Genomic DNA, 12,975 nt, shown 5'->3' with positions numbered 1-12,975 from the left:
TGCATCCAAGAGAACACAACAGGTCCAGCGACCCAGCATGGTGCAGGATCCACAGGCACACAACAAAGACATCAAAGCAAAAGACTACTACTTGGCAACTCTTTCCTAGAACTATAAACCCTAGAATATTTTCTTCCTTCACATCCCTATTAGCTTAAGTGATACACCACCTCCATTCGAATCTCAAACCATTTGCCGACGTACAGCAAAACACTGGAGACTTTGACAGATCATGGATAAACGCATAAACAAGACACAACAAAAATAGTAGTGTTCGTCAAACATCATAGTCCGTTTATACCTTGTATGTAAGATTGTATGCGTAGGAGTTTTCCCTCTGTCACGAAAGCAGTGGTGGTCAAGGGAGCATTAAAAGCTCATTCAAAGACAGAACTAGGATGACTTCGAAAGGGCCTTGCATGCATTGACTGAGATGAGGGTCTTTGACTCGAATATTTAACGACCCTAAACTCCTCTTAAGCAAATATCATCTGCGACCACATAATATACGTAAAGAAGAAGTCTAATGTTACAGAAAAAGAAGGGGCAAAGAAGAAGAACAATAAGATGGAGAAGATATTAGAGTGTTAAGAAGATGAATCAAATTTGTAGTGCTTATCCACAGCGGCTGAGACATCCCATGTGCAGCTGAGTCCCTCGGGGAAGATGACAAGGTCTCCTGCGCCAAACTCCACGAACTCAGAAGAACCCTTCACGTAGGCCTTTACCTTCCCCTTGAGGAGATAGCACGTCTCCTGTGCATCAAACTTGAGAGGAAACTTTCCTGGAGGACATGCCCACCTGAACGGCAACGAAAACAAGCAGAAAGAGAAAAAGGAATGAACAAAGGTAGCCTCCACAAGATCACGACATGGCAGAAGAATCCTGGTGCAACTCTAGTGGAAATAGGCATTATGAGGTATGGAGAACCAAGAGAAGGAAAGAGCAGAAGGGATCGCCTGGTTTACTTGGGCCAGGACTTGATACCAAGCTGTTGCAATCGCGACTCGGGAGGGTTCCGCTCGACGGTGATGGCGGGGCTGCGTGCATCGCTCTCCATTGCGCCTTGCTTTGAGCTTGTGGCCATCCGAGACGACGAGTGCACAGGAGAAAGCGGGAGAAGGCGACTGAATTGAAGAGGCGAGGGCAGTTCCCGGAGTTGCTCTTATCTATAAATGATGAGTGGTGGGCGGCGTTACTGAGAGGAAAACTATGAAGGGAGAGGCGATATTTGTATCAAGAAGTGTATGTGACGCGAGATATAGATGGGAGTATTGTCTAATCCAGTGAGTCGACCCATCAATACTGAGTGCATCCAATGCTCGTCGGCGCAGTTGAGGACCATCGATGACAGCGAATAAACTACGTTTCTTCACGATCATGGAAGACCATCGAGTTGGCTCTCTGAGCCAACTCAGCCGAGACCAGGAAATCGGGTCGAGAGAAGATGCCCAATTTCTCCCTTCCTTGTCGCGGATATCGGCGGCGACTACGCGTCATGTTCCCATCGGGTCAAAAGGTTGACCACGGGCTCTCCTGACGTGGCAGCAAAACGGGAGTTGGTTGGACGAATCCTATTTGACCGTTTGACCGATAAGGCCGCATATTTGCCGAGATGTCGACATAGCGGTCGGCCGCGCTTAGTCTTCCTCCTCTAGCCGGGCATGGGCACCAAGGACACGAGCGAGAGAGTGACATCCTAAAGCGATGGCCATGGTGGGGGTCATTCATCCATGGAGTGACGTGGAACGTGAAGCCTAAAGATCTTAGCGTACTACACGTATGCATTATTATGCAACAGGCATATTATTGGACCGTACTCATAATGTGGTCCTCATCTAATTCATCACTCGGACATCTCAGATCTAACCAAGTTACCATGATCCTACACTGAATAGGGGATAAATTCCACTACACACTAAATGCCAAACCGCAGTTGTTTGATTTAGCGTGGTTTGCGAGTCTGCCTGCGAAGACTTTCGACCTATCGACGCATGCTGCTGAACTGAAGAATTAATGCTCTTCGTCCTCTGTGTCATAAGCTCATAAGGAGCTGTTGCATTTTCAAACACCTTCACACCTAACTCTGCACCTTGAATTAGGGGTGCAGCTCAGTGGTTGGTTTAGCCATCATCCACTACACTCAAGCTGCTGCTGTTTCATTATGTCACACCACACCTACTTCGGGGCTCTCATTTACGAGCACCAGCTTGGGAAGAAGCCACCCACAGTTATCGTATTGAATACTAGAGATCAGCTGCGAGTTCACTGGACCAACATACTCTGCTGCTGCTGCCTTCTGGTTTCTTTACATGTGAGGCAGTGGATGTGGGAATGGGTTGGACGGGGATAGCTGATGCTGCTGCAGCATTTCACCCATCCTTGTTTACAGGGAGGTCCGACAAAGACTGGGAGTCGCCACCGGTCGGGCCGCAGGGCATGGATGGGGAGGGAATCCGAGACATGTTTTTGTCGCCTTGTCGGCGTAGGACTTTTGTCGAACATGTGGCCTGATACAATCAGAACAGGGTGTAGGCATTTTGTCTGAAACGTGTCGCGGCGCAGTTGGAGCAAAGCGTGTGACGTACCTGGGGCTGTAACGCTAGGCCACACACGTCGGGCCTTGTGAGATCCACAACAACTGGGCTTGTACCTTGGCATGCCATGTACCTGCTTGCACAATATTACTGTTTGTTGTTGCAGCTGAGCAAAGCAGTCGGCTTGAATCTGACCTGATTAAGAAACCCATGAAGGGAAGTCCAATTCTCACAAGAGAAACCAAAACAAGAGCTCGAGGTTGCCGTCGATGAGTTGGAGTCGACGTCATCCTCCATCCACGTCTCTCGTACCACTTGTAAGCTCTTCAGCGTCGGCGCCCGTCCCTTCATCTCTCTCGGGACTTCTCTCGAACAGGTGGTGGTGGAATAACCGCGCTGTGCTTTTAGTAGGCGGTTTATAGAAAGGCCTCAGCATGCGCGGCCTCAACATCCAACGCATACTTAATGTTCATGGGGCGCAAGAAGTAGGGCCGGTTCATTGCAATCATAAAAATGGGCCGGATCATTACATTGTTGGATCCGCTTTGACAACTATAAATAATGGCCTTCCATGGAAACCCTAGAGAGTTGCGGCAGGTGGAGGCGGAGCGAGAGAAGAGGAAAGAGGAGGCAAGATGCCAGCCGGTCACGGACTGAGGTCGAGAACGAGGGACCTCTTCTCCCGGCCCTTTCGGAAGAAGGGGTACATTCCCCTCACGACGTACCTGCGCACCTACAGGATCGGCGACTACGTCGACATCAAGGTGAACGGCGCCGTCCACAAGGGAATGCCCCACAAGTTCTACCACGGCCGCACCGGCAGGGTATGGAACGTCACCAAGCGCGCCATCGGAGTCGAGATCAACAAGCAGGTCCGAGCTCCATCCCCTTCCTTTGCATTGCCCCTCCCTTTTGCCGGTCGTAGTTGTTACCATGTTTTGATTCGTAGGATTAAGCTGCTGAATGATCAAATAACTTTTAGACTACATCATTTTGTTTGTATTTTGTGTTATGATTGTTAATCTTTGAAGTCATTTGGTTACGTTGCTGTGATGCAAATCCTTGTGGCGTATTGCTAAGCCCCAGAAAGAATTGCTGTGGTATAACGTGTCCCGAATTATCCTCCAGAGGTCATAAACCGGAAAGAAAGAAGAAAAATTGCCCTCGAGAGATCATGAACTGAAAAAAAATGCATTTTTAAAGCTCATCCTCCATGGTTTAAAAATATCTTTTGTGCTGGTCATGTACAGAGATGGCTAAAACATTGATCCAAGAATGGAATTAGACCAGATTGTTTCTGATGTTGGTTACCGGAAAGCAATGTGTTCTGTATCAAATATGTGATGTGGAGCTTTCATTAATTTTGATATTCTTGTTTGTGTGTATATGTATAACAAAAGAATGAAGTTTCTTGGATCAAAAACTTTTGGAGGAACTTGACATGGTTATGAATATTATTGTGGTTTATAAAGATAAATTTTAAGTCAGGTCAAGGTGATAGTGGATGGTATAGTCATTATGCCAAGGTTTAAGTGTGTGAGATGAGGTCAATTCAATCAACATATGATGTAAGGTTGGTGACAAAAACTGATTTCTAATGGGATTCCATTTAATGTCGATCTATGGATTGGGCTAGACCACATCATTATGAGCTGTGAAAAGTTTCTTTATCTCTTTTAATTGTGTGAGTCTCCTCTTCATGTATTCCCTTTCGTGTCTGCACCAGAGGTCTTCCCTTTATAGTAGGCTGCCTCAATTCTGCCCAGTTGGAAAGACTTATCATTCTAGCTTCATCCATGCATTGTTAACTAAGTCAGTTATCAGTTGTTACTTCTGTACTCAGATCTACGTTCATTTGTTTTAACTTGGAATATATGCACTCTTGGAATGCTCTCACTAGGACATGGATATGCTTGTACATTTAGCTTTTGGTAGTCTTTTTTTTAGGGACCAAACCTGTATTTTTAGATGATGATGATCACACCATGTTAGTAAGCTTAGTTTGCGGCAAACAAGTGGTTAGGCCTCGTTGGTGCCAATTGACTGTCATTTGTTTCGAAGAAGCACAGACACGTTCTTTTGGTGGGTGTGTTCGTCTCCCACACGTCTTAGACACACAGACACATGTCGGACACTCGCGTGCGACGTTGTGCTTTCGTGGCCCTCATGTGAGGGCCATATGCTTGATAAGAAAAGAAATTTGGAGATCGTTGTAAGAAAATACATATCAATTATATGAAGAAATTGTTAGATATTATTTGATGAACTTAACCTTTATTTTGGATAATTAAATTTAGATGATTTTAATTGTTTTAACCTATATGATGATATTTATTTGTCTGCATTTTTGAGTCTTTAAAGTTTTAAGTACAATATTATAAAACTTATATTAATTGAATTATATATGTGTGTGTGTGTGTGTCCATGTCCTAATTTTTTAAAACATGATATGTCCGTGTCATATCGTGTTTGTGTCCTTGCTTCTTAGATGTGTTTGAATCATGGCAAGCCTATTTACATGTAAGGTTGGTTAGTTCCTGCACATCTCATCATGCCCAAACCATGTAATGAATAGTGGCTTTATCCATTGAGCTATTTTGTTTTAGATGGAGCAGCTCTTGGGGGATAATTGAGGGCGAGCCTTGGTACAATAGTAAGGTTGCTCTTCTGTGATCTAGGAGACTAGGGTTCGAGTCATTAAAACAGCTTCTTTAAATATTTAAAGGTAAGACTACGTATATCAACCCTCCCTAGATCTCGTATTTGTGGGAGTCTCGTGCGCTAGATACACTCCTTTCGCCTTGGGGGATAATTAGATGTCAGCTGCTCTTGGTGCATGCACAAAGCAAACATGACAAAAAAACTGAAGATGTTCAACATCTGATAAGAAACGAGTCTCCCTTGGGTTTTTCAAATCAAATTCCTCAAGAGCAAGTACATGGCTGTTGTGTTTTAGCAGTTCTTATTTTCACTGAAGTCATTTGTACTACAGCTCGTTTTGCAATGGAGGGTGGTACCATTTCACACCCTACACGGGTAGATACTAGACATTAGGATCACACAAGGAGAAAAGAAGAAAGATCACAACTCAGATGGATTATTGTTGCTTTTTTGTTCCTCAGGTTGGCAATCGGATCATCAAGAAAAGGATTCATGTCCGAGTTGAGCATGTGCAACCATCCAGGTGCGAAGAAGATTTCCGTGCTAGGGTGAAGAAGAACGACCAACTGAAAGCAGAGGCAAAGGCACGAGGCGAAGTCATCAGCACCAAACGGCAGCCGGAAGGTCCCAAGCCTGGCTTCATGGTGGAAGGTGCCACTCTCGAGACTGTCACTCCTATTCCTTATGACGTCGTCAATGACCTCAAGGGCGGCTACTAATTCATCTTCTGCATTAAGGCTTCATCTTCCATACTATGATTTGTTTCGGTCCGGTTCTTATGATGAGCATCTAAATTTCTTATTCAAATGTTTTTATCCAATCTTGTCATTCCCTAGAAGAACATTTTTGGCTTTAACAGAACTTTTTCCAAAACAATGTCAGTGTTTTGTAGACGAAATGGCGGTATGAGCACAATATATGCTAGATAATGAGTGATGATGTGATGCATATCTTAGAATCCATTTGTCTTAATTCCGACGGGGCTTATTGAACTTTTGCTTTTTCCAAGATCTGTATTCAACAATTATCCCTAAATAATTACTGAAAAAGTCAAACGACAAAAGGCATGCAGAATCACAGTTTCAATCTACTATATCAAGCTCTTCTTCTCCTTTTGGCCATCCTCATCTCCTCCAGATTCCTCGTGATAGGTATGCAGGATGTCCACCCAAGGGGAACTAAAGCAGCCACGAACTGCACCAGAATTCCTGTCGCCATGCTCGAGTAATCCCCCGAGGTCACCCCAATCAAGGAGGCAAGCCCGACGCCAAAAATTCCACCCAGTATAGACGACAAGCACATCGCCGAAGCGAAGAATGCTAAGAGAGAACCTTCGCAACCCGACGGGCATAGCCGCGAAAACATAACCGAGAAGGGCAGCATCTTAAACTGCGCGATGGCCTCCGCTAACGCCGACAAGCACAGCACAAAAGCTTCATTCGATATGCCCAACTTGATGTTGACTTGTTTCACCAATATCAGGTCGGAGAGCAGGGAAAGAGCATAGAGGATCTGTGCTCCACATATCAGTCTCCTCATCGGCAATCTCTTCGAGTATCGCTCGTAGAAGAAGGCCGCCGAGAGAACCACCAGCTGGCCGATAACTTTCGACAGACCGATGACGGCAGGATCGATCTTTAGGCACTGTGTCTGGAAGCAAAACATGGAGCCTGAGAGAATGGGAACGACGGCAACCGAAGCTACGATCCACGAAAGAGGATAGGAGATGCTTTCCTCGTTGATCGCTGTGATGAGATTGGAGAACTGCTTGCTGAGGTTTTCAGATAGGGAGCTGGGGATTAGGCGATGATTCGAGATATGGGGCAGATAGATGGACGTCTCTTTCGTGGTCAAGGAAAGCGCAAGCTGGGCAGAGAGGAGGAGTGCAAAGATGACGAACAGGATCTGCGGCTCTTGGGTTTTCAGCAAGAGGAATCCACCGGACAAATTGCCTAACATTGCTCCAGCTGCCAAAGCGATGAATGCGTAAGACTGGAGTTCACCTGCTCTCCGTGTTCTACTGATTTCAGCAACCAGAGCATCTGTAGCAACTTCCGCGAAGGATGCCCCGAGATTGCTCAGTAGAATGCATGTGACTTGGGTTGGAAATGTTTCTCCTGTGACAGGGATCGATGCCAGTGTTCCCCATGACACAAGCTGCAATATGACTGCAAAAGAGATGCACATTGTCGGGTTATGATCACCACGTGAGAAAGGATACAAGCTTCAAATAGGAAGCTAATTCCTTTGCCTAGTGACACTCTTACTGAGTGCAGATACGAAACCAGATGTAGAAAGCCAAAACAAAAAATAAAGCAGCAGAGAGAGAGAGAGAGAGAAGACAGACCAAAGAGAACTGACCTCCAATGGACATATACGGGAGCCTGTGAGCGTCCCCGATGTAGACGGCATCAGAGATGACACCCAAGAGAGGCTTGGCCACCATGGGGAGGTTCCCGGTGTTCTGAACCAGCTGAAGTGTGGCAGGGCTAAGGTTGAGGGCATGAACCAGGTGGAAGTTGAGGGCCAGCCATGGGAAGCACCTGAAACCCTGCACCCAGTACCCGAACCCACACAAGGCCAACACCTGCCTTCCAGCATCAGTGCCGTTGCCGCCTGTACCCTCCTTGGTGAGCGAAGAAGACCCGAGTGCGGGGCTCGCCAAGGGTCTTATGGCATGGGCTTTCCTGTCAAAGCGAGCAGCTCTTCTTCTTGGTTCCTGGTTGGAACTGAGGATGGGAAGCTGGTGGTGGTGGCGGCGGTGGAGAGATGGTAGACAGGGGGTGGTTCTGTGGAAGATTGACGTAAAGGAAGGTCTCGTGAGGCAAACCATGAGTATGGCGGCTGCGAATGTGAGCAGTCACTGGAATCAGTGGAAGTGAGTCTCAGCTAGTCTCAGAGATGGATGTAAACCCTCATGGCGGAGAGAGAGAGAGAGAGAGAGACTCCGAAGAACAGCAGAGCACTCGAGACGAATGGAAGCCGTGTCCGTTTCTTCAAATTTTAGTCGGCCAATTGGTCTACGAGAAGCGAATTGAGCGATGAGTAACACGACACTTGTCGGAAATCGAAGGATGTCGAAGAAATGAGAGTACATGATTTGGTAGCTCACGTGAAGGGAACGGTTCCCATGCCCCTCCGGTGGCCTTCATTGTCGTCTCCGAGATCCCTGTGTGGAGCTATCGATGGTGGCAATCTATTCATTTGTAGTGTACCGAACACGACCCAAAGCCTCTCGAGTTGGACACCGATGGAGTCTCATCAGCGTCGCACTGACTTGACTCCTTCAAATCACCCGACACTGCCTACTGATTCTGTGAACTAAAGTTGATCATACTGTGCATCCGGTTCTTTTTAGTAATAAAAAATACCAATAAACAGAGTATTGGATGCAAAGACTAATAAATAAAATACACATATAATGAATAAAAATCCAGATCAATTACTTTAACATGTTGGATAAGAACATGATGCTGCAGAATCAAAAAAGAAATAGAACTGCTTCACCATTCATCAATATATTACCATGTGGTTGGAAATCGTCTTATAATACATGCAATTAAACTTGGATAACCAGACATACCCAAATGTGCTGATCTGGAAGACAGGATCAAGAAAATAACCTCCACAAGAGGAACTTGAAATAGCTACCTTGATCATCACCCTGTGCTACTTGAGCTACCATTGCTCCGATTACCATACAGTTGCAGGTGTGGAAATACTATGTGATACCGAATGACAACTTAAGCTGATTACATTCCTTAAATGATGCAATTTTATCATACTGGTTGGATCACAACTCTCATTTGGTGTATCCAAAATGGTTCTTTTACCCAACTTTCGAGATCATAAGTGGCCAGATCAATGCAACTGTGCTGAATTAAGTGCTTGAAAGTTTCTGCGTGTTCCTGAAAGATGAGAATGCCGCAACACTGCTCCTGAATAGGACTCTTTACCACCTTTCGTCACCTACCCAGTTGTTCTTCTCCTTGGGTCCTGTGGGTCCTTCCTCGCCATATAACTCCATGGGAAGACTGTCAAATATATTCTCCACCGTGAACCTGAGAGTGAACGGTAAGAAGCTAAGAATCTTATCTAATTCCGACCTGGAGTTATATGTTATAGTTGGACCCCATTCTCGCATGTACTGCAACCAAAATGGTTGTTCCACAGCATCGCCTAGATGCTCTGCTGCAACAATCTGATATCTGGTACTTGAGTCGACGAAAAGTGAGCTTCAAGCAGTGTCATTCCTCACACCAATTCCCAGCTTTTCCGAACCTTGGAGGTAGTTTCCAGGGTGCGGGAAGCTTGCATGGCCGCTCTTTGAGGAATAAACGACTGCCCTGTTACCTCCAAAGAACTCCAAGCCACAAGCATCGATCCACTCCCCTCCACTGTGCTGAGAGAAATATATACTCCAGAGTTCACCGGTGAAGTTGCTTATCCGAAGTGTGTAATGCTCCCAATCGCCTACATGCTGCCCGATTTTGTTCAGTGGAAAGTTTGCCATCCCGACCTTGATCGTAGCAGGACCATTGAAGGGGCAGAAGATCCACATGGCAATGTCCGTGAACGTGCCTCCCAGGGCTGGTTTCACATGAACATAAAGTTCTGCACTGCCTATGTTCCCTCTCTTAACGAGATTATTCCTATCATCATCAGGAAGATCTATCCAGTACTCCCCATCATTTGTTCCCCCCAATGGGAGGTTTGAACCTTCTGAATCTATAGTCTCTCCAAGTTTGATACCTTTCTTATACAAAGTAGCACCCTTCTCGAAAAACCATGAAACTGATGAAGGCAAATAAACTTCTTTTGGATGGAACATAAGAGTAGGACCATAATGCTTGATGAGAGCATGCATCTGCTCTAAATTTGGCATTGCTTTCAGAGAAGAATCACAGTTCTTCAAACAACAGATGTTCAACATATCTTCAGAGGTCGAGTCCGTATTGCAACAGAAGGTCCCAACAGAAACACCTGTCCCCAACAGTCCCCGAGAAGAAGGTCTCATCTTCCAAACTTGGCAGGGCAGCTCTGGAAATATCGTTTCCATATCGATCATCAATTCATGGGCTTCGCATGTGTCTGTAAGATCGCTTCGAACGCATCTAACTTCTACAACCGAGGGCTTGTTGGGTCCACTGGTAACCAAGTAGCCCAATGCTCGATACCCCTCAGGTGGTATTGGAAGCCAGAAGTAACCACAACCAACATGGGACTCCTCTGTGAAGTCATCTGAACTCCAGACGAGTGTATAATCCAGTGGCTTCTGAAGAGCTGGCAGATCAGCCACCGATTGGAATTCAGCGTTTTCTCTCGCCACAAGCACAAAACCATGCAAAGGTTGGTCACACCGCTGACCATAATGGCCAAAGCTGAAAAATCCATTTGGTATTTCCAAGGGTTCATAGAAAACAGCTCCTTTACTCTTCTCCTTTGAAGAGAAACAACTCCAAATGCGCTTAAACTTGGTAATCTGTACAACTTCCAATTCACCGATGCATATTCTTCCTTTAGCAAACGCCCCACCTGAAAAACCAGGCATTAGAATATACACAAGACATTTGCCAGCAGATGCAAAGGTATCTATTTAAACTCAAAAACCTAGAAAACATGAAACAGTGCCCATGAAGAAAAGATATTGCTACAAGTCACTGCTGCAACTGCATAAATCCAGTGTAAGAACGACATATGCATTTTGGAAAGTTGGTTCCACGGTAAGTGCGAGTAGCAGTTGATGGATATCAAGAAAGATCCTGCAATGAATCAAGCTGGGATGACACTTCTGCTACTTCTATGTGGAATTCTTCCAATCTTTAGCAAAACAAAGATGGAAAATTGTATAAACAGATGGATCACATAATTAGACACTAAAACAAGAAGGAAGCAACACTTCACATAATTATTGCTGAAGATAAGCAAACATATGGGAAAGAAATTATAGAAAGCCAACATGAAGCTATGCCAAAAAAAAAAAAGTCCACCCTCTTGTTTGGAATTTCTTGAGAGCACAAGAAATAACAAATAAGGAAAGCAGAAGAAAGATCAACAAAAATACGATTTCACGATGCCAAGGAGACGAATTTGGTTTCAGTCAATTTTTTCTCAACTTGGCGATGTAAAAAGACAAAATCTCACTTTGAGGCCATTCAGGAATGGGAGAAGGGAGGGAGAAGGACTCCGGCTCGGGAGGAACGGCATCGTAGGGGACTCCTCGACTCCAGCAAAACCACTTCCACCCCTCCATCTGCGCCTTCTACGCCTCCACAATCCCCAAAAACAAGGAGCCCCAATTCACCCGCTCCGCGATTAAATAGATCAATCTTGCACCCAATTCAGCACCAGGAACGTCATGGTCTCCATCGATCAGGCATCAAAGTGGAATCTTTACTCAAGGATTCGGGGCCGCGTCCAAAGATGTCCACTTCGCTTCCCCTTTTTCTGCGGGAGGGTTTCGTAGGGGACTTCGCCGGTGTCGTAAACGCGAGCGAACTTGCAGATTTACCGGCGCATTATTGCAAATAAACTGGTTCCTCCCCTCGGGTGAGATCCTATCCGTTGGATCCGATGATAAGGCTGGAAAGGATAGACGCAATATCGGTCTCCACGTTTGTCTCGCGGAGCATCATACGAGCGAAGCTTTGTGATTGGATTGTGGCGTTTGAAGTGCACGTCAACAAGTAAGAGAAGGTTTGGGTTTGACTGTGACTTCTCATTAATTTGTTGACCAAAACAAAGATTTGGTTACGTGTACACCGTAAGATAATTTAAGATACTATCTATCCAATTATATTCTCGGAAACTTACCATTCCGTACACAAACATCCATTATATTATGTTATGCGGAGCATACGATGCTTCCCGTATAAACGCGTGTTGATCTCTCTCTCTCTCTCTCTCTCTCTTCTGTACGTCAAGGCTATCATGTGAATCACAAGGCGGCTATACATGAGCATGCCCTCCTCTGGTAATGATATGTGCTACCAAGTTGGGGAGACCGGCGGCTTGATCAAGTGCACAAGTGGCAATGGCAGAGCATGAAGAAAGCAACTAAAAGAATTTTGGACGGTGAGTGATTGATTGGTACTGCAACTAAATTGACGAAATATAAATGTGTTTATTCTTGGATTGCGTCGGAGTTAGGGATACTAATGGGAATCCGTCTCTAATGAAGCGTACGTATATAAGAAAATAGATTGGGATGGATTAAAAAATTATAAGAAAATAGATTGGGTGACCATTCCTACTCTATCCTCTTACCCATCACTATCCTGTTTTTATTATTATATATAATATTTTATTAATAATAATATAAATAAAAATATACATATTTCATAATTGAACTTAACATTAATCACTAAATCAATTTTATAATTAATTTTTAGTACATTTACAAATTTTATAAATAAAATAATAAAATATTTTATCAAAAAAATTAAAATCCTATTGAGATTTATCTTTTCTATCTTATTTTATAATTTTTATTTCCTAAACTCCTCATGAGAGAGAGTTATACTAACTTAATACCCACCTTGTGTGACACCCACCCAAAGGCATAACACCCACACATCATGTCGCTTATCTTATCTCTTTAGAACAGCATCTCTCTCATTTGATAACTAATTATGTGATCTGAATAATAAAAATATAAAACAATAATAAAGTGAGTGATTGCTGTGTCTCTACGAATTCTGTACTTAAACCATATAAAAAAAAAATAAATGATTGCTCTATAAGGAAAATGTACTAAATTATATCTATAATTTTGATT

At 44.4% G+C, this 12,975-nt stretch overlaps 4 protein-coding genes across 4 annotated transcripts; 1 reads left to right on the top strand and 3 right to left on the bottom strand.

The window, feature by feature from the left end:
- Positions 1-399: 399 nt before the first annotated feature.
- LOC135652796 (uncharacterized) lies at positions 400-1,212 on the bottom strand. Its single transcript, XM_065174041.1, has 2 exons — positions 969-1,212; positions 400-801 (listed from the first exon to the last, which is right to left on the bottom strand). Exons 1-2 carry the CDS (start codon positions 1,085-1,087, stop codon positions 588-590), a joined length of 333 nt encoding a protein of 110 aa, XP_065030113.1. The 5' UTR covers positions 1,088-1,212; the 3' UTR covers positions 400-587.
- Positions 1,213-3,112: 1,900 nt separating this feature from the next.
- On the top strand, positions 3,113-6,146 carry LOC135652793 (large ribosomal subunit protein eL21z/eL21y-like). The gene is made up of 2 exons (XM_065174034.1): positions 3,113-3,409; positions 5,660-6,146. The coding sequence occupies exons 1-2, from the start codon at positions 3,173-3,175 to the stop codon at positions 5,915-5,917; spliced, it is 495 nt and encodes a 164-aa protein (XP_065030106.1). The 5' UTR covers positions 3,113-3,172; the 3' UTR covers positions 5,918-6,146.
- Positions 6,147-6,191: 45 nt separating this feature from the next.
- Positions 6,192-8,913, bottom strand: LOC103980701 (probable folate-biopterin transporter 8, chloroplastic). The gene is made up of 4 exons (XM_065174018.1): positions 8,782-8,913; positions 8,294-8,512; positions 7,560-8,218; positions 6,192-7,366 (listed from the first exon to the last, which is right to left on the bottom strand). The coding sequence occupies exons 3-4, from the start codon at positions 8,029-8,031 to the stop codon at positions 6,294-6,296; spliced, it is 1,545 nt and encodes a 514-aa protein (XP_065030090.1). The 5' UTR covers positions 8,032-8,218; positions 8,294-8,512; positions 8,782-8,913; the 3' UTR covers positions 6,192-6,293.
- LOC103980787 (hypothetical protein At1g04090) lies at positions 8,673-11,705 on the bottom strand. The gene is made up of 2 exons (XM_009397326.3): positions 11,343-11,705; positions 8,673-10,733 (listed from the first exon to the last, which is right to left on the bottom strand). The coding sequence occupies exons 1-2, from the start codon at positions 11,449-11,451 to the stop codon at positions 9,436-9,438; spliced, it is 1,407 nt and encodes a 468-aa protein (XP_009395601.2). The 5' UTR covers positions 11,452-11,705; the 3' UTR covers positions 8,673-9,435.
- Between the last annotated feature and the right edge of the window lie 1,270 nt (positions 11,706-12,975).

Source organism: Musa acuminata, chromosome BXJ1-4 (genome assembly GCF_036884655.1).
Source record: "Musa acuminata AAA Group cultivar baxijiao chromosome BXJ1-4, Cavendish_Baxijiao_AAA, whole genome shotgun sequence".
Taxonomy (NCBI): Eukaryota; Viridiplantae; Streptophyta; class Magnoliopsida; order Zingiberales; family Musaceae; genus Musa; species Musa acuminata.
Note: the sequence above shows the minus strand (reverse complement) of the source record. Positions and strands in the feature narration are given on the sequence as shown.

Coding starts and splice junctions, on each gene's coding strand:
- LOC135652796 (XM_065174041.1), bottom strand. CDS start 1,087: ATGGCCACAAGCTCAAAGCAAGGCGCAATGGAGAGCGATGCACGCAGC. Junction 802..968: donor GGTATCAAGTCCTGGCCCAA/GTAAACCAGGCG, acceptor GTTGCCGTTCAG/GTGGGCATGTCCTCCAGGAA.
- LOC135652793 (XM_065174034.1), top strand. CDS start 3,173: ATGCCAGCCGGTCACGGACTGAGGTCGAGAACGAGGGACCTCTTCTCC. Junction 3,410..5,659: donor GAGTCGAGATCAACAAGCAG/GTCCGAGCTCCA, acceptor TTTGTTCCTCAG/GTTGGCAATCGGATCATCAA.
- LOC103980701 (XM_065174018.1), bottom strand. CDS start 8,031: ATGGTTTGCCTCACGAGACCTTCCTTTACGTCAATCTTCCACAGAACC. Junction 7,367..7,559: donor CCCGTATATGTCCATTGGAG/GTCAGTTCTCTT, acceptor TCTCTTTTGCAG/TCATATTGCAGCTTGTGTCA.
- LOC103980787 (XM_009397326.3), bottom strand. CDS start 11,451: ATGGAGGGGTGGAAGTGGTTTTGCTGGAGTCGAGGAGTCCCCTACGAT. Junction 10,734..11,342: donor CATTCCTGAATGGCCTCAAA/GTGAGATTTTGT, acceptor CTGGTTTTTCAG/GTGGGGCGTTTGCTAAAGGA.